This window comes from Cavia porcellus, unplaced genomic scaffold, assembly GCF_034190915.1.
Source record: "Cavia porcellus strain 051 isolate PalLab524CR breed Dunkin Hartley unplaced genomic scaffold, mCavPor4.1 scaffold_49, whole genome shotgun sequence".
Taxonomy (NCBI): domain Eukaryota; kingdom Metazoa; phylum Chordata; class Mammalia; order Rodentia; family Caviidae; genus Cavia; species Cavia porcellus.
The window spans coordinates 2682399-2702898 of record NW_026947532.1 but is presented as its reverse complement, the minus strand read 5'-3'; the positions used below and the strand labels follow the sequence as shown (position 1 = coordinate 2702898).

The following is a 20500-nucleotide window of genomic DNA, read 5'->3' as shown; positions in this document are numbered from 1 at the left end:
TGCAGATTGTGTACAAAAGGGACTTGGTAGGCTCTGGTGGGAGTGGCCTCCCTGACCAGCCTGGGCTCTGTGACAAGGATGAGGGAGTGTCCCTCATCAGTTCTCAAACAAGAGAGCTGGCCACAGCCTCCCTGGCTGTTGCTCACATCCTGGTTCTGGCTGTAGTTTCTCTAGGGCCCAGTGTGTGTGGGGACATTGCCTTCAGAGAAACGAGGGGCTCAGTGAAGGAAGGAAGGCCCTGAATTCTGGAGATACAGACAGCCCCGAAACCACTAACCCCACCCATGCCGGCCTTCACCAAGAAGGACCCTGCAATGTGTTCATGGTTCACTGAGGGGCTGCTGGCTTCTTACACGTGGCCATGAACCTGACTCCTGCCTGGACCTGCTGTCCTGTCGGTGTCTGGACCTGGTTGTTGTTGGTAGCTGCTGGTTGGTCCTGAATTGGATCCTGAAGCAGCCTGGACACTGCTTTGCTTTAGGGCAGGGGCAGGTCTGACTTTTCAGTGACAGTGGACACAGCCCATCTCCCCAGTTCCCAGCCCTTGAGTAAATTAGCAAAGGATCAGGTGCCTCCAACTAATATGAAATAATAGGTAAAAACATCACTGATCTTACGGTGGAAAATGATCCTCAAAACATCTAAAAAATAGGAAAAACAGAGATTTGACCAAAAGAACAAAACATAGAGATTTGACCAAAAGAAGAATAAAATGTAGGCAGAGAAATAATTTGTGCAACGAAGGGGTTTACTGGGAGTAGCAGAGGTCGTTTACCTGGAGTCTGTAGTGAAGTTAATTTTGCAGGCTTTGGAGGTGGTTCTCAGCATCTCAGGATACTGGGTCAGGCCTGTTTGTAAGGAGCTGAGCTTCTTTGAGAGACAAGAGTTCACCGTGTTTTAAAATAAAACAAAATCAGCCAGAGTTAGTTTCTATAACAAGTTTTTGAATCAAGAAACAATTGTTTATTGTATCGATTTTTACCAAAGATAATCAAAGAAATGGCCAATTTGTCTGTAGTACTTGATGGAGTCTTTTTTTGAAAACGAATTTTACTAACAATATTTTAGGGAGTATTCAGAGCCATAGATGACTGAACACTTAGAAGAACCATGGTTAGTACATGGTTGATGAGGTCGACCAGATGGCCTAGTCTTTCAATTTTTATGAGCACTTCAGGACCAACGTCACAGGCTTCACAGTTTCCAATAGTTGTGACTCCCACCTGCCAGGTGGCTTTGAACCCCGCCTGCTCCCTACGTCTGCTCAGCTTCAGATCCAGTCTGAGCTCCTGGAGGCCCAGGCAAGTTACCACTGCACCCTCTGGGCGGTGTTTACCCTGGTGTCGGCAGGCTGATGAGCTCTTCTGACTCCTTCCGACATCCCCTCGCCCTGTGGTTGTGCAGTGCAGGACTGAGCTTACAGCTGTGCCTCTGCCGCTGCTGTGAGGTGGCCCCCTATGGGCACTGTGGTCTTCTGCAAATATTTAAAAAAATCTTGCTGTTCACTAACAAACAGGGGTGTTTTCCCTAAACCTTGGGAGTGGAGGTGAAACTCAGGGACTCTGAAGAAAACTGGAAATTCCACCTGTTGTGGGGAAAACAAGCGAGTGAGTTAGGCGGCTACTTTTTCAGCTAAGGATGTTTTATCTGGCATCCTCAGGCCCAAGACCAGTTGTCACGAGCACAGATTGACGGGTAGACAAACACACAAGACCCAGAAGACAATCACATTAAACCAGGGTGCACTTTTAGATGTACTGGCCATGTTTTCATAATCATATTTCTGAGTTTTAGGTTTATAGCTCTGTCAGAATTCTCCCTAGGAAACACCGGTTAATTCCAGTTAGCACGTGCACGTTTAGGTGAGTTGTGGCAGAGGTCTCTTGCAGTACGGCGGTTATTCTAACATGATAGAGTTAAGCTGGTAAGAGCAGAGGGTGGGTGTGGGAGGGTGATCAGGGGAGGAGAGGCTGGGGGCCAGACCGGGGCCCGAGGGTGGCCAGGCAAGGGTCACCTGAACCTCAGCGTTAGACCCGGAGCCGGGAAAGGCAGGTGGTGAAGGGCTTAGGAGGACATGCGTGGGGGTCTCTTTGTTACTGAGGGTGCTGGGATAGAGCCAGAAAGGTTTCACTGTAAAGGATTTCAGATTTTCCCCCAGATTATGGTAGAAGAGACCAAATGTAGGGTGGTGCTATAATTTAGGGTACCATTAAAGACCAGTATTTCTGATTCATGAGCTTGTACTGAGGCCAGCCAGTGTTGTACTGAAAAATGAGACACTTCTTTTCAGAGTTTGCGAGTCAAATGTGTACAGATTTTTAAGACCATAGCCCAAAGGTGAGTGAAAATGGACGGAGGACCTGAGAGCCACATGGACTTGCCGAGGTGCACTGTCCACCTGTGTGAATGGCAGGGGAAACTTACCATCGGACAGATGGAACACCTGGTCACTTGCGGGCCTCTGAGGTCAGGAAGGTCCACCAAGAGAGGGCAATGCTGGACTCCAGTAGCAGCAAGACGCTTGAAGAAGGTGGTTAAACAGTTTACGGAAGTCAGCGTAATGTGCACAAATCCACCCGGGGATGAGCTGCCTCTGCCCATGGGGGTGCGTGTTGACAGTGAGAGGAGTCTCAAAGGAGGAGGAAGTGTCCCTCACCCTGTGGACTATCTCAGGGACACTGCCTTCAGTTTCTTCTGGAGTGTGGCCCATCAGCTGAGTATGCGACATGAGTGTCGGTGTCACTCCCGGCCGGCAGGAAGGACACACAACAAAGTCTGGCAGTGGACAACCTTTTCTTTTATTTTCCTTCTCCGTACAGCCTGCCCCGGGAATCCTCCCGGCCGAAGCCTCTGTTGGTCCGCTCCCGCGGCTCCTTGCGTGCTTCTCCCTACAGTCTGTCCCGAAGCCTCTACCGGTCCGCTCTCCGCGGCTCCTTGCGTGCTTCTTCCTACAGTCTGTCCCGAAGCCTCTACCGGTCTGCTCTCCGCAGCTCCTTCTGTGCTTCTTCTGCTTCTTCTGCTTCTTCTGCTTCTTCTTTCGTGGCGGGAGAGGCACTCACTTTTATAGGGTTACAGTGGCCAATCAGTTCAAAGCGCGCGATGCGGGCTGATTGGCTAACATCAGTTGTTGCTAGGCAGACTATCTTACAGGGCGGGTTGTGAAGCAGGAGATCTTACAGGGCGGGTTGTTTACCAAGCAGGAAGCAGGAGATCTTACAGGGCGGGTTGTTTACCAAGCAGGAAGCAGGAGATAAGCGCCATCTTAGCACACTCGATGGGAGGGGTAATCTAGCTCAGGCTTTGCTCTTTCCTACAGGCCTCACGTCCACCAAGTAAGGCGACCGGGCTCGGCCGCGGCTCCCAACACATGAGCCTTTCTGTAAGGGGGCCAATAAGAGCTCCACTCTCATACCTGATGGGTGGTGGTGGTCAGGGTCACAAGCCGGAGACCTTTGAGCCCCATGGGGGGGCGCCCCAGCCAGGGACGGACTGGCAGTTGCCCAGAGGCTGACCTGGTACACAGCACCAGAATGAAGGTGAGAGGAGAGAGGAGACACAGAGGGAGACCCCACACAGGACACCAAATGCTGCACAAGACAGCCGTGCAGAGGCTGGTGATACATGAATTTACCACGGCCAGCATAAAGATGGAGACAAAAGTTGATTTGGATGGGAGTCCACTGTCAAGAGTCCACTGACTGCAGCAAAGACGGAGGGGCAGTGGGGTTTTTAAGGGGAAAAGCACAGGCTGAAAGGAGGGTGTGGCTTGGACCCAAGGTCTCGGGGAGGAAGATGAAGAAAATTGCAGGTTTCTAAAGGAACTCATTTGAGAGCAGAGTGTGTGACTGATGTGGGGTTGAATGGAGGCCAGCATGGTCTCTCTGTGGTTACTTAGCACTAATGTTATCTCAAGGACATTTGACCCTGGCCCCTTGGAGTGCAGATTGGGCTGGGTACAGGGATCAGAGCCACACAAGGTAAAGAGTCCCGGGAGGGAGAACAAGAGGCACTGTGTGGACTTGGGCGGGGCCGGAGGCTCTATCCCAGCCTGCGAGGCTTCCCTAAGAAAGACTGCCCCAAGCAAGGACCCCAGAGCACAACCAGGGTCAGACAGACAGACGAGGGCAGGTAGGGAGGCCAGCATGAAGAGGAGTATGGAGGAGAAGAACAGGCCACAGGGCGGGGTCAGCACAAGGTCCTTGCTAAGGTGCCACTAGTTTTTGTAGAAATGTACGTGTCACTCTGGTAACCAGAAAACACTGCTCCAGTGACAATCTTCGTCCAGCTAAGATTGTCTCCAGATTGTTGCTCCAGGAGTTGGGTCACACTTGAGGTCACCTCTCTGAAGACAGTCAAGCCTCCTCCCATTGGTCTTCAGTGGTGCGTACCAAAGCTGGCCACAGCCAGAGGCCTCTCCATCCAACAGTGCCTTGGTCACTCTCTGGTGTGGTAGCCTGGGTCTTCTCTGGCCTGTGTCACCCTGTACTGTTCCCAGACCTTCTGACAACCACAGATGCAGGCCCATGTGCCTGTGTATGCATCCATCTGATCTAGCGTGCAGGACTTCGGTGCATGGTGGGTGGACATGTGCTGGACACAGATAGGAAGTGTGGCAGGCAGGACTGGGGATGCCAGGAAGAAGGTTCAGGAGGGCATGACCAGGCAATGCATCTGGTAGCTGGGTCTTTAGCCACCTCTGCTAGTTCTGAGCAGCAGTGCTAAAGAAGTAATTCTGAATTAGGATGGGGGCGTTGCTCAAAAATGCTCAATGCAGTGTTATTTATTCTAGCAGAGGAAAGGCAGAGAGGAAGGAAAAGATGGCCCATGTGTTTTAATACTGACTTTTGGGTTGTAGGTTCACTGAACAGAAAGAGTGGAGAGGGCCCATAGCTCCCGAACTCCTACATGTGTGTGACCTCCTTCACAATCAGTGTGCTTCCAGAGTGGTCCATTGTCATTAAGGATGGACTCATTCTGTCATAATATTGTCACCGGAGGCCACAGCTTACTGGAGGAGTCGCTCTAGTGATGAGTGTTTTACGGGATTGGACAGATGCCATGTGTCCATCACCCAGAATAGTGTCACCGTCCTAAAGGCCCTCTGGGGTCCACCTCTTATCCCTCATGCCTTCCCCTCAGCACAGTGACCTTGTACTGACTTCAGAGTTTGACCTTTTCCAGAGTATTACAGAGCTAGAATCCCACAGCACGGCCTTTTCAGGGTGTTTGGTTTCATTTTGTGAGCAACGTTTCAGTGTCTTTCCTTGGCTTGATCACCCCTCCTTTCAGGTGGTACTAAACAACGCTCCAGTGTTTGAGGGACCACGATTCATCTCTCTGTTCTCCTGCTGAGGGAAGACACACTCATTGCTTCCAGGTTTGGAAAATTATGAGCTTGCCTCCAGATGCTTGCCAGCACTTGGTGTTGGAGGTCTTGTTGTTGGGCCTTGGTGCCAGTACAGGAGGGTGGGGTTCTGCTTCCATGGCTGACTGATGTGGGGTAAATGGCAGTGGCCCCAGAGAAACCAGGAACACATAGCTGACATGAGGACCATGCAAAGGCCCACGCCTGCCACCTGGGGTGAGAACCATGGTGCCTCATCCATCTCGTTCCCACTTTGAGAGGTGACATCTCTGGGGAAATCTGGTTGGGGGACAGGTTGCTGAGGTCAGACTCCCTGGACCATTGGTCAGATATGCAGGTGGGTGTCTGCCAGGGGCCCTGTGTCGTGACATTGGGTCTGCAGCAGAGGAGAGGGATGCCAAGGGATCCCCAGGGACAACCAGGTGTCTTTAGAAGCTGAAGGTGGCATAGGGAGGCCCCTGCAGACTGTCCCCAGTGGGTCTTGCCATCCACGCTGCCCGAGACCTGCCTCTGCCTTTGGTCGGCCTGTGGGCTTCTCAGTGTCCTTTTGATGGGATTGGAGTCAGGATTTTGATTTCACATTGAAAGACTCATGCACATAAAACCACAGACTGTGCAAGAATTTTTTATATGAAAAAATTGTAGTGTGTTTTACCACAAGCCTCGAAGCCCTGGAGAAGATCAGATGTCAACCCAGGCCCTGTTGCTGAGGGATAAAGGTGCCTCGGTGGCTCTCTGAAGACCTAGCCTCGAAACTAGGCTGACCTGGTCCCAAAGTGGCTCTAGAGTGAAAGCCAGTATCCAAACACCCTGGCACAGGGTGTTGTGGTAAGGCCAGCTCCTGGGCCCATCTGTTCTGACCCCCAATCTCCCCATGGTGACCTCTCCTGTCACAGAGCTGGAAGCTGCTGACCATACTCTAGTCCAGCTGGGTCTGGGGACTCCAGCTCTCCTTTCTTCCCTTTGTACATCACATCCTTGGCCTGGATCTCCCTGTCCCTCTCCCCAAGGGGCTGGACCCACCCATGGCTCTGAGGCCCTGGGGGCTGGAGACAAATGAGGGCCAGGGCATTTGGATCCCAGGTTGGGAACAAGGTGGGAGCTGCTGCTGAGGCCGGTGTGGGGGTCATGTGTGTAAACCTTCTGTGACTACAAAGAGCCTTTTCCTGTGCTCCTTTACATTTGTGATCTCATGGAAACGTTATTGGAATTCTAGCAAGCTAATCCCAATGTACCACATTCAGTGCAACCTAGGCAAGAATGAAGGCCTAAGACACACACACACACACACACACACACACACACACACACACACACAGAATTAGGGGGAGCCCTGTGGTCCTAGTCCAGCAAGACAGTGGTTCTAGTAATCCTCCGTGCGGGGAGTGGCTCCGGGATGAGTGACAGTGAGAGTGGCCGGAAATACATTGAGTGCATGAGCTGGGCTAGGTAGGAGGCCTGAGAGCATCTCTTCTATGCAGGGGCAAGAAATGCAGAGACAGCAATCTGCATAACACAGCGGAGGCGATGTCTAACGTCTTGGGGATGGTGCTTCAGCTGGGACGTACAATCTATCTTTTCTGCCCTGCGAAGTCACAGCCTTTTATCTCGAGGCTGGGCCCAGCTGACAGCCTGGAGCCTGGCTCTCCCTCCTGCTGGTTCAACCATACCTTTCAGGAGTCACTGGGTGGGGAACGGACACTGGCACCCAGCTTCAAAGCTTACAGATCAGCTCCTCAGCCAGCCCTGTGCACACTGCTTAGAGCCACCAATTTGAGGCTGACTGGGGCCACTCTATTTCAAACACAAAGCCCTCCTGGTCCTCATAGACCTCGTCCATTTTATTCCACTCACTTTCTCCCTGTAGCACCCAACACCTTTTAAAATAATACATAGTAAACAACAACAGCAAAAGAGAAGTGAGATGCATTACGCATGTGTACCAACAGCCACGAGGAATGTAATCAGCACATACTACAGATGTACAGATAAAAGGATGAAGATAAAAAAGAAAGTATTTTTAAGCCAGTGGTAGGATTAGACTACTCAGTGAACACAATAAAAGCCACTGAGCTGTAAAAGATAATATGTAATTAAATGAATGAGCGATCACCTCGTCAGGAGGCAAACCACACCATAAACTGGACAGAGATGGTTTGTAGGGTAAACAATTGACTGCGTTAAGTATAAGGTGTAATGAACAGTTCAGGCTTGCAGGAGGGCAGTCAAGGAAGAAATAAATGGGGGGCAGCAAGCCCATCCACGTGGCTGATTTGGGACCTGGAGGGAGAAGACATGGTTGCAGCATGGGGATGGAGGGCGCGTTTGTTGGACTGGCAGAGGCCAGAGCTGGTCGTGGCCAGTAGAGGTGGACAGGTAGAGAGACGCAGGCCAAGCCAGGCAGGATGGAAACGTCTCTTCCCTCCCTGGGCCAGTCCCATAAGGAGCCCTGCGTGGGGGCCACTGTGGACAGTGTGAGTGAATGCCCTGAGGTCCAGCTTGTGTCCCTCCCTCTGTACTTTAGGGAAAAGAAAGAAACGGAAGCCTTTTGGAGCGAGGAGGAGGGCGCCATCTCCCTGAGCCCCTTCTAACAAGGCTTGGCATTGTTTCAAGTGCGGAAGTGGAGGAGTTTTACCATGTTTGACTCCATTATGGCTGAGCAGGCCACGAAGAGGCTTTCTAGAGCTGGCGGAGAGATGCTGGACCCTGGCATGTAATGCTGTCATTCGGCCCATGCCCCTCTTATCTTTGGAAGGTGCCACGCAGAGGGGGAGTGCTTTCATTTTGCTCCCTTGCTCCAAGGTGTCTCTTGTCCAGGGGAATTCTGGGGGTGGGGAGAGCGCGTGGACACCCCGAACACGGGGATACATTCACTTCACCCACTCAGAGCCCCACTGTTGTGCCGTCCCACGGAAAGATGAACTTTTGTTGAGCCTGGATGCTCAATAAGTACTGCAGGTGTCTCTAAGATTCCTGAGGAAAGCAAAATTGCCACAGAGCACATTTCACACACCGTGAGACCTTCCAGCTCCGGGTATACTTCTGGGGAAGTGCTCCCCCAGAGGTCATCGGGAGTTTTCAGTTCAACTGTTTAAGATAATTATGGAGTTGCATGCAATTATAAGAAATAATACAAGGAGATTTTACATACTCCTTACCTCATTTTCCCTAATGGTATCTTTCAAGACTATAGGAATGTGTCACAGCTGGAGAGCTGACATCATTCCCATCAAAATACCAGTACTGACGTGGGTCCTCGTGTGTCTGTCGGAGCCGTTTCCCTCCTCCTCCTCTCCCTGTGCCCCTGGAAACTCCCATCATTACTGTGATTTGGGTATTTTAGCCACGTTAGGGAATTACAGAAGGAATAAAACTGTAGGGCCTAGCCCCTCATCACAGTTCTCTGGAGATTTATCCAGGCTGTCACGTTGGTTACTAATTAATACCACAGAGTTCCACCACGGGGCGGAGCAGTCTGTCTACCGCTTACCTGATGGAGGACCCCTCTGTGTTGCACTGGGGCACTATCACACGGAAAGCCACGGACACATTAACGTGTGGGTTTTGACGCGTGCCAGAGTGCAGTTGCTGAGTTGTGTTGTCAGATGTTCGGCTTTTCTGTCACATGTCCACCAGTCATTTCTCGAGGACATACAATTTTTAATTTCCATCAGCCGTGTACATTCATCCCATTGCCATGCAGCCTTGCCAGCCAGACCTTTGTGTGGCTCTGTGCTTCTATGTTAGGGAGGTGTTTAGTGATCATCCTTGGGGGGGTGGTTGGAATCTCTATTGGTTAATGACTGTCTATGATGAACAGTGACACTGGTGCTGAGTGTCTTTCTGTGTGTTTGCTTTCCTCGGGGTATATTCTTTGGTGAAGGGTCTCTTCATGGCTTTTCTAATTTTCATTTAGCTGTTGAGTTTTGATAGTTCTTTATAAAGTCTGAAAACTAGTATTTTGTCATTTTGTTTGCAACTATCTTCTCCCAATTCATTAGTTTTAACTTTTCATGCTTAACAGAGTTGAAGAGGTTTTTATTTTGATGAAGACTCTTTCACCTATTTTTTTCTTTTACGAATCATACTTTTCTCAACAAATCTAAACTCTCCTAACCTAGTTTCTTTTTTCTTGTCTTTCTTTTCTTTTTTCTCTTTTCTTTCTTTCTTTCTTTTTTTCTTTCTTTCTTTCTTTCAGACAGGTTCTCACTATCTAGTGCAGGCTGGCCTCAAACTCATGGCTATTCTCCTGCTTCAGCCTCCCAAGTGCTGGAATTCCAGGCATGTGCCACCATGCCCAACCTGATCTAGTTTGACACCCTGAAGATCTTTATTTTATAGTTTAATGTTTTACATTCAAGGTTAAGATCCTTTCTGAGTTAATTTTTGAATTTTGTATATTCGTCTTATATCCTGCAACCTTGCTGAATTCAAGAGAGTTTGCTTTTGGTTTGATTTTATTGTTTTATTTTTTTGATTCCTTGAGATTTTTTTTACATAAGCACCATATCATATGCAGAAGAGGAAGTTTCATTTCTTCAAATTTTATGCCATCTGTTTTTCTTTCTCTTTGTTCATCCCCATTGCACTGGCTAGGACTTCCTGTGTTGTGTTAAATGTAGGTTGTGAGAATGTGCATCTTTATTTTGTTTCTGATCCAACAATGAAAAGAATCAGTCTTTCACCACCAGGAGTAATGTTACCTGTAGATATAGAAGATACTTTTTGTCCAGTAGAAAGTTTCTATTATTTTTCTGACAGTTATTCTCAATTGACATTGAATTTTGTTGTGTTTTTCATTAGCCACTGTGATTGTGTGATTCTTTTTCTTAATTTATTAATAGGGTCGATCTTTTTGAATACTAAACCAGCTTTTCAGCCCTGGAGTAAATTCCTTCTGGTCATGGCATATGAAGAAGTTTTGCAGCCAAATGCACGAGTGATCTTATTCTGTGGGATTCTTGTTCATGTACTGCCTGCCTGAGAATTTTCCCTCTCTCCCATTTTGCAGAGAAGTTTATAAAGAAGTTTTACTTTATTAATTGCTTAGTGGAGCTTTCAAGTTAAGCTATGTGGACATGGAGAATTCTTTTGGAAAGTTCTTTTTAAATGAAAATTTTAAGTTCCTTAGCCATAGGTGTATTAAAGTTATCTATTTTATTTTGAATAAGGAGTCGTCTATTTTTAGATAGTATGTAGTGCAGGCTGGCTGAGATGCTCCTTGGAAATGACTAATAAACCCAGCCCACCAATTTTGAAAGATTGACAAAAGAATAAGAAATAACACACAAATTTCAAAAATACAGAATAAAGTGGGTGTATCACTGCAGACCCTGCAGATACAAAGAATAGAAAGGAAATGCTGGAGATGCTGGTATCAAACTAGGCCGTGTTGGGTGTGGTGGCACATGCCTGGAATTCCAACACTTGGGAGGCTGAGACAGGAGGATCACTATGAGTTGAGGCCAGCCTGCACCACATACTGAGTTCTGAATAAGTTATCTATTTTTATTTTGGAAGTTGTCACACTGAAGATGGAATCCAGAACCTTCACACTGAGATGCATTTCCAGCTAACTTTTTTTAAATTTTCAGGTAGGGCCTGCCTGGCTGAGTCTCTAAGCTGCTCATGCCTGGCTTGAACTTGCCTCCCTCCCTCCCTCCCAGTGCCCTGGGGTTCCTGGCATTCGCTGCCACGCGTGGCTGACAGTTACCTATCTCATGTTAGAATTGTGTTTTTCTTGAGAAATCAGTTATCTCATCTGGGTTGCTACACTGATGTGAGTAGGTCCATGTACAGTATTTCTTTTTCATCCTTAGTATATGCAGGTGATACACCCACTTTATTCTGTACTTCTGAAATTTGTTTTTTGTTATTTCTTATTCTTTGTCAATATTTCAAAAGTGATGGGCTGGTTTTATTAGTCAATTCCCAGGGTGAGTCCTTTATTTGGTTCTTCTATATTGTTTTTCCATTTTCAATTTATTTGATTTCTGCTTTCACGGCTTACTCTTTTATTGTGTTTGGTTTTATTCTACATTTTCAGGGTTCTTGAAGTGAGAGCTAAAATATTGAAACTTTTTTTTTCTAATATATGTACTTAGTGGTATGAATTCTCTCTTGGCCCTAATTTAGCTATGTATTCTTATTTATTATTATTTTTATTTTTCTCTTTTGCAGCGCTGGGGATTGAACCCAATCCCTTCACATGAGCCATATCCCTAATCCTTTTATTGCTTTTGATTTTGAGACAGGCTTTTGCTAAGTCACTAGGTTTCACCGGCGGGGCTTGAATTTGGAATCCTCTTGCTTCAGCCTCCCAGAGTGCTGGAATGACAGACCTGCACCACTATGCCCTGTGTTTGCTGTATTTTCAGAACCGGTGGGAGCCAGAGCGGTGGCCTAGGAACAGACCAGCAAGCACCACCACCAGAAGGGAAGGTGGTGTGTATAGAAAAGCCTCTGGCCTTGGAGAAGCCTCGCCCCTCCTGCCCTGCTGTTCCCCAGAGGTGTCCGGCACGCGTTGCCCAGACTCCTGCTCCAGTGCCTTCTGACAGCCATCTGATGCTCACTGACCCTGACCTGCTGTGTTATCTCCCAACCTGAGCCCCACCTCACTCCCTGCCCACTAAGGACCGACTCCAACCCCTGCCTCAGCCTCCCGAAGATGTCTATCACCAGTTAAACCCAACAAGCGTTAGGGAAGAACGCAGTCAGAGCACGTGGTGGAATCCACCCAGTGGGGAATGTGAGGCCCCAGAGGAGCTCCAATGACACCAAATGTAGGATTTACGGGGGCAACCTTGTATCAGTCATCTGTGCATGCTGTCCTCTATTTTTCAAGTATCAAATTATGTGCACCAATGTCATATGTGGTTTATTTCAATAATCCATTTATGATTAATGAAATTCAAGGTGTTTCAGGTACTGTTAACAAGAATAGGAGTAGAAAAGTCTCTTGCCATGAAATGTAGGGATTCCAGCCTGCTCAGTGACTTCTGGTCTTAGGAAGCGTGGGCCCTGCCCTCCCCGTCTTTGGGGTAGCAGGGTTTCTGCTTAAAGCACCTTCAAGCTGAGGTGAAGTACTGGCTCATGCCCACAACTTCAGAACAGTCACGGGGCTTCCAGAGAAGGCTTACTTGTGTGATTTAGTGATTAATCGAGAGCTGTATAAGCTTAGCCTAGCAAGGAACCACGGTGCCTGTATGAGGCCCCAGTGTCTGCCTCAGTGCCCGGTCATCTGGGTTTGAGGCCCAGGACCTGTAGTAGACTCAGGAGGGGAAGTTAGAACTCTTGGTCCGCTGGGCCTGAGCCATTGGAAAAGGCACTGGAGGGAGAAGAGCTGCGCACTCCGCCCCAGGCAGGCACATAACCCCCTCGTGCCTCGTGTGCCATCTATCCAGGGAGTGAGACTTGCAGCTGTCTTGGGTACACGGAGCTGGTCAGAGCTAGCCAGTGAGGGAGAACCTTTGGGAAGCCAAGAACCTCTGCTAGAACCAAGTTAAGGCAGGTGAGTAAGGTGGGTTCACCAGGAGCCGTGAGGGAACCTGGCTCCAAAACACCCAGGTGGCAGATAGGGAAGAAACCAACACCCATGGACTCCCAGTCTCACAGGGGGAGCCCAGGACTTCACCTGTCTTCTCAGCAGGTCCTCAGATGAAAACAGCGACAGAGAATTGAATTCTTCCCACTGGAGTCTGGGCTCACAGAAGTTACATAGCTTGGCTTGCTCCTTTAGTGCACAGATATCTGTACCCGCCGACAGGGGCCGAGAGCTCTTTTCACAGCACAATAAAACCACGGACTGTGTAAGCCACGCTCATGCTCGCTAGGAGCTTAATCGTGGCAGAGATGAGGAAGGGTCACGGATAAGACAGGAACACAAGCAGGATGTCACCAGTAAGATGTGCTCCGAGAAGGGTGAAGCTGGCCTCGGTGCACAGAGCGAGGTGAGGCTGGGGAGTAAATGTCTGCTCTGCTATGGAGCTTGCAGGGCAATTCTGGGGGGTGATATTAAAATGATCCTCAGGCATAAAACAGTGCCTCCAACCCCAGTAAGTCCTCTGCTCGGGAGTCCCAGGTGGGCAAGGGCCAGGACAGAGATATTGACTCCTACGGGAGGGAGACCTGGGCTCCGGGGACTCTGTGAGTCTCCTGGGCTTTAGCAGCTTGGCCTATATCTCTGAGCTTCCCTGGAACTTGGTCCCAGCCAGCATGGGTGTCGTGAGTGTGAGGAAGCCAGGGCTCCCCGCCCGCTCCCAGCCTGTGCCCCAACTGACACAGCCTCTCTAGGTGGGCTGGTCTGGGAGCAGGACTCTTGGGTGCGGTGAGCATCGGGTGGCATTGTGGGCCTTTTATTTCTAGGTGGCACTCAAATAGTATTCATTGTGTCCCAAAAACAACATTTCATTTCTACAATGGATGTGGATTTGGCCAGGAGGGATGTGTGGGAGGGGTTTGGTCAGTGCCAAGTGTATGTGCACCCTGGCCATTGGGGACATAAAATGTGTCGTGGAGAAACCAGCACAACCTCGTCCAGATAGCCGGGGATCTGCCTCAGCTGTGAGTGTAGAGCCTGGAGATGAAGACCCTGCTGCTGACCCTCTTGGTGCTTGGCCTGGTGGCTATGCTGCAGGCTCAGGACCCCTTGTCCTTCTGGCCAGAGCAGCAGAATGTAAGGCTGGTGGGGTGGGCAGCAGGCAAGGGTAGCAGGCAGGCTGTGGGCACTGGGCAGCAGGGAGCAGTGAAATCCCTGTTTTAGGAAGTTCCGTTTAAGCCTGGGTGTAGACCTGGGCCTCTAAGCCTGAATGGGTCGGTTTAGGGGTGGGGGGCCTTTGGTTTTTGCAGCAGACAATGCCCACCTAAGGAGCAGTCTGGAAGGGGGCGCAAGCTTGGGTGACACTCTGATAGAAAGGTCCCCACAGGGCAAGGCCCTCTGGAGTCCTTACTCACCCAGGCCCCCTGGTACTGGGTCCTTGGGAGACAGATACTCTCTGCCTCAGTTGGAGTCTGGAGGCCCTGAGTGCTTGGGGTCTGACCTACTGAGGAAGGGCTGGGGATAGGCAGAAGCCCAGCCGTCCCTGGGAGCCTCAGCCTGAACACTGAGAGACCCTGTTTAGGCCGCAGGTCCTCGCGTCAGGGGTGGGAGACAGATGTTGCTTTAGTTCACAGGGACCTGGTATGTGAAGGCTGCGGCAGCCAACAAGACTCCCCCGGAAAGGAAGAAGCCCTGGAGAGTGTCTCCCATGATGGTGACAGCCCTGGAGGGCGGGAACTGGGAGGCCAAGGTCACCTTCATGTGAGTGTGGCCCAATGTAGGTCCCTCAGTTGTCCCTCACCTGCGTTTGAAGATTGGTGACCAAAAGCCCTAGGTGACATCTTATCACTCAGGCAGGGGTGAGAGGGCATATTTGGGGTTACCTGGCTGAGAACTCTGTGCAGGTGAGCTGAACTGGGCCCTGGGAATCATGAGAGCAGCTGCCTGGGTGCCTCCTGTTTTCTAGGAAGAAAGGTCAGTGCCATGAGAAGAAAATTGTGATACAGAAAACTGAGGAGCCTGGCAAATACAGTGCCCGTGAGTCCCGCCCGGCTGTGCCCTGAGCCTGGCCCAGCGTGGGAGTGTCCCTGCCCTGGCCCCCTCCAGGAGGGGCTGCCCTCTCCCTTCCTGGGGGTCTTGTGTCCCTGACATCAGATACCAGCCTTGTCCGCGGCAGGACTAGCCAGGCCACTCTCCCTCCGGGTGGTTCTAGCTGTTGGCTCATGGGAAAGCCATGTGTTAAAGATTGGGGAAACAGAGCCAGAGAGCTGCATGGGGCTGGAGCTGGGGTCCACCTCCAAATCCCCAGCACAAAGAGGCGGCTACGCCCAGCGATGCAGATCACAAAGGCTGGACTGACTGGTTGGGTCTCTTGGTTGGGCACTGAACTGTTCCAGATTGTTCCTCAGTGTGGTGTCTCAAGTGTCCTACCTGGGAATGAAGAGACTCTTTCTGTTCACAGTTCAGGGCAAGAAGCTCATCTATGTGGAGGAGCTGCCCGTCAAGGACCACTACGCCTTCTACTGTGAAGACCAGGGCCGTGGAAAAACGTTTGTCATGGGCAAGCTCTTGGGTGAGGCCCTTGGACATCCTGCCCTCTGGAAATTTCCACTTCTAGAAGTTGGAGGGGTCGGCAGCAGTGATACCCTGGAACCAGGGGTCTAGGACTCCATCTGTGGAGGACACTGGACACTGGCTCCAGTCTGCCGCCTGGACCGGATACAAGCTCTTAAGTGGGACAAGGCTTGGCTGGGTAGGGACAGACAGGGACAGGCTCAGTCTCGGGAAGGGGCTCCTGTCCCTGGAGCTGGCAGGTGCAACGTCTTAGATCTCTGCCATCTTCCTGGGTCAGCTTGAAAGGGGGTACCAGGGGTTTTCAGAGAGCACAGTGCTTCTGGGACATGAAGGACTTCAAGGTTAGAGATGTGACTCCCAGCAGGCCTATTTGGGGGCCACCCAGGTCCCCAGAGTCTCTCAGGGTGCCCCTGCCATGTAGCTCCTTGTGCCGTCTTAGGTTTGCCCTTTCCTCTAGCCCTGGTCACTTTGGGGGTGAAGCCCTGGTTTGGGCCCTGGCTGTGTCCTCGGGCCATCAGTTCCCCACTGAGCTGTGTAACCATCTTCCCTCTGCTCACCTGGTCCCGCTCCCACAGGGAGGACCCCTGAGGAAAACCTAGAGGCTCTGGAAGAATTTAAGAAATTCATGAGGCGCAAGGGGCTCCCACAAGACAACATCGTCATCCCGGAGCAGAAGGGTGAGGAGACGCCTCGGCCGGCATCTTCCCCAATGTCCCCAGTGTCCCTCCGTGTCTCCCAACTCTCCCTGTGTCTCCTTTGTTCTATCTCTCCTGTGTCTCTCTGTGTCCCCCAAGAGTTTTTGTGTTCCTCTGTTTCTTCTGTCTTCTCACGGGGACACCAGCACCCTCCCTTGGGTCTCAGTCATGAGATGGGTGAGCTCTGGGTAGGAGGGGTTCTGTGCCCTTGTTCAGGGCCCCTTCTCACAGTTGGTTTTTTCTTGATTTCTACAGAAAGCTGTGTCCCTGAGCACAACTAGAGTAAGTGATCCCGTGGGGAGGAAAGGTCCAGAGCCCTGTTCTGGAGTTTGAGGGTTCTAATGCTCTCATTTCCTCCCATCCACTCTGGGACCTAGAAGAAATAGTCGCCTCAGTAACTGACCTTGGGTATAATTCTCGGCTCACTTGTTAGGATCTTTCCTTTAGGAAAGTCAGCTCAGCCCCATTGTTATCCTTCTCCTGGTCTCCACTCAGCCCCGTTTCCCACCCCACACCCCCGCCAAGGATGCTCAGAGATACGGTCAGCACGGAGGAGCCAGGGTCACTCTTGGAGTCCAAAGCATCTCTGAAGCCATTGCATGACAGCCTGGGGAAAGAGGGTCACTGAAGGGCACTGGTCCTTTCCTGCTGCAGACCATGGCTCCCATGGGAGAGGGCCTCAACCTCTGTTTTTCGTCTTACCACAGCAGCCACCTGGACCCTCATCTCCTGGGCCCACTCTCCTCTCTGGGCCAGCCCTCCTGCTTGGGCCACCAGTCCTACCTGGACCACCCATCTTCCCTGGCCCATCCATCTTCCCTGGGCCACCTGTCTTACCTGGATCCCCCTTTCCACCTGGACCATCCCTCCGACCACAGCCCTTTATGTGCCATCCCAGCCCTGTGTGACTCTGAATAAAGACCTTTGGTTTCCTCTCTGGGATCTGTGTGCACATGGGCCATGGGCTGAGTCCTCAAGAGCTCCATTGGGGCAGGGGGAGCTGCTGGGGAAGCTGGGGAGATGCTGGACCCAGCAGCAGCCAGGCCTCAAAGAGCACTGTCCCTTGTGGGGTATCCACTTACGGCAAAGCTTATGAGAGGGCAGCCAAACAATCAAGCATGCAGGATATCATGGCTCAGGACAGAAGTTTGTCGTCTTGCCAGGAGATGCCTTGACCAGACACTGCAGTGGTGGATGGTTAGGAATGGTCTGATGAAGGATAGCGTCCGACCAGGAAACCCATTTCACATGGCCCAGGTGTAACAATGGGGTGCTCACAAGAAGTGACATTAGCCCTAACCTCTAAGAGGGGCTACTGTTCTGGAGTGCCCCAAAGCCTGGGGTGTCTGAGGACACATGAGGAGATGAACCCACAGTCTAGTGCAGGAGCACTAGACTAGAGGGACCCGCTGATGTGACCCTGTGCATGCGTGCTGGGGACCGGCTGTGTAAGGGGGGGCTGCTCTGTGGATTCACAGCCTCTGAAGGCTGCAGCTGAGGATGCTGGCTCCCTGCTGCCCACCTCAGAGAGGAGCCAGCTCTCCTAAGTGGCACCTTGTGCTGCCTGAGGATGTCTTTGTTCTGACTTCTCAAGGCTCTGCTTGTGTTCCCACTCTTACCTCAACTTTCCCTTTCACCGCCCCTCACGCCCCCTGAACTTGTTTGAAACCCAATAAATACTGGATGCACCGAGAAGTCTTTGTCTTAGCTCCAAGAGAGTTCTGACCTTTCTGGGCCCTGAAACCCTATTATTCATCTCTTTTATGTAAGCCTTGGCTGTACACTCATTTTGGGAGATCAGGGGCTCCAGGCCACCCCTTGATTCATGTGCTACATGGTTAAGCCAGCATATAAAACTGTAAACTTGAGAACAGCGAATGTACAAGTTAGACAGAGGAGACGAGACCCTTGCTCTGCTCCTCCTACTGCAGCGTCGCTGATGTCTTGCACACATGTGTTCTCTAGCCAGGGGACATCACCCACAAAAGCCTCCCAGGCCCCCTGGCCCCTCCACCTCCCATGCTGGTAAGGAGAAGGACTTTTTCCCTTTTTTTCCACTATTTATTCATAATTTTGCTGTAGAATGCCGAGCATGCCTGCCAACCTCTTGTTTTTTTCTAAGTCTGTAGATATCTGTGATTTCACCCAGGATTCTCAGTGTAAGGAAGGAGCTCCACAGAGACCACTCAGAAAGCAGCCATGGGGACCCCAACCACCTTCTAAGCATGCAGGTTAAATTATTTGTAGGAGAGAGAAATGGTTCTGGCAACCACATCTCAATAAAGTTGCCCTATGTCCAGTCCTGTGTGTCACACAGAGTCTAATGGGCTCCGGTGGGGACACTTTCAGCACTGATGATCGGAAAGGACAGGGGATCACCACACCCACAGCACCCACACACACATGGCATCCACAGGGCACCGGTAGGCTGGGTAGGTAGCAAGAAGGTCTGGGGCAGGAGGCTGCATGGGAGTTTGCAAGGGGAGGAAGGAGAGGGTGAGGCGGGCTCCAGGGAAGCAGGTGAGGATGGGCTGGTGCGTAATTCTGAAAGCCCAGACTCTCAGTGTGGTCTCTATGCGACCTTCTTCTTCCCTGTGGTTGGTGGAGGGGCGCGTGGCTTGGCTGACTGCTGTTGCATCCGTTTCCATCGCTTCCCTTACGCGCCCTTGCTTCCTGGCCAGCCTCAGTGTCTCCCTACCCTAGGGTTACCTCGTGGCTGCTGCTCAGGTCGCTCCAACAGGAGGAATAGCTTGGCTGTCACTGAGGTGCCCTCCCCTGCTCCTGCCATTTTAGATGCCACTGCTACTTCGCTAAAGAAGCAGCAGAGAAGTCACCCCAATGTGACCGAGATCAAGGAGGGTCCCAGCCCATTATTAACACCCCCAGTGTCCCCAAAACCCAGTGAGCTGTGATGAACACAAGTAGAAATCCTGAAAATTCCCAAGGTTTTTACCTCACTTGTTTTGGAGACTCCCGTCTCAGTTAAGGCCACACGGGTGTAGATGCCTGCTCCAAGCGATGTCTACCCTGGCTTGAACTGACCTAATTAGAATTAAATTTGGACCAATCAGCAGCCTCAGATCAGAAGACTTGCATTGAGTCCAATTTGTACCAATCCTGGACTCAAATTTAGACCAGTCAGCTGGCTGAGTTTGCACCAGCTGGAGTCCTGCAGCTTCTGCATAAGCAGTGCCACTTGTGCCTCTGAGGCTGGGCCGGGAGGGTCTGCTTTGGTGCGCTGGCCGCTGTGCTGCAGCAGAAGAGGTTGGAATGAAGCCTCCTGCGGGAAGCCCAGTAGTCAGCGCCTGATTTATTTCTCAATGGTGTGGCTTCGGAAGGTCTTTTGAGTCCATTAAGAGCAGCATGGACGGGACTTCAAACACCATGGGCTGCTAGCCCTGCAGAGATCCAGAGAGCTGCAGCCTGCCATGGCAGATGGTCAGAGGTGCACTGAGTCAGCGGCACAAGGCTGTGTCCACCAGCGAGGTCCCTGACTGTTTTAGAAGCAGTGTGCAGTCTCTTCTGTGGCCCGATGCTTCACGGTTTCTTCATGGTGCAGCATGGTCACGGATTCATTTTTCATGACCAAGTAGTATCTCATAACAGGGGCAATGCTGTAGACTTCCAGTTTTCTCTTTGGTATCAGGGGTTGAACTCACACCTCGTCCTTCACAGGCAGGTGCCTGTGCCCCGAGCTGTGTCCTCTGTCATATACATTTGGCTTATCCACTCATGTATGGGTGACACCTAAGTTGTTCCTACTATTGGGTTATTACAGTGCTGGCATGAAAATTCATGCCAAAGTTTTTGTGTGAATGTAGTTTCATTTTTCTTCACTGAATAGGTGGCAGTAGAATTGCTGGACACATATTAATTTTTATGTTTATCTGTTGGATAAACTGAATTAATTCTTTATTGTTGTTGAGCCGCAACATTTTGTGTATCTACTAGCAATCTGGTGTCTCCATATCCTGATAGTCTCTTGGGTTTTTTTAATTCTAGTGTATGATAAGTGATATTTCATGAAACCTTGATTTACTTTCCCAACATACAAAGGATACTGAAGATTTTCCATATTTATATGTAATTCTGTATATTTCTGAACAAATGTCTACTCAAAGCCATTGCCCATTACAATTAGGCTTTACAAAATTACTGAGTATATGATCACTTTACATACTCTTGACATATCCTTACCAGATGTACAATTTCTAAATGCTTTCTCACATTACGTATCTTGTCATTTCCTTTCATGTGCAAAAGTTTTAAATTTTGATGCAATCAGATTTGTGTAGTTTCCTTGTGGTGGCTTGTTTCTTGGTTGTCATA

The 20500-nt window shown here is 50.4% G+C and overlaps 1 protein-coding gene across 1 annotated transcript; it reads left to right on the top strand.

The window, feature by feature from the left end:
- The first annotated feature begins 13946 nt into the window (after positions 1-13946).
- Positions 13947-19083, top strand: LOC100725744 (odorant-binding protein 2a-like). The gene is made up of 6 exons (XM_023565539.1): positions 13947-14039; positions 14530-14663; positions 14869-14939; positions 15364-15474; positions 16052-16153; positions 18965-19083. Exons 1-6 carry the CDS (start codon positions 13947-13949, stop codon positions 19081-19083), a joined length of 630 nt encoding a protein of 209 aa, XP_023421307.1.
- Positions 19084-20500: the final 1417 nt, after the last annotated feature.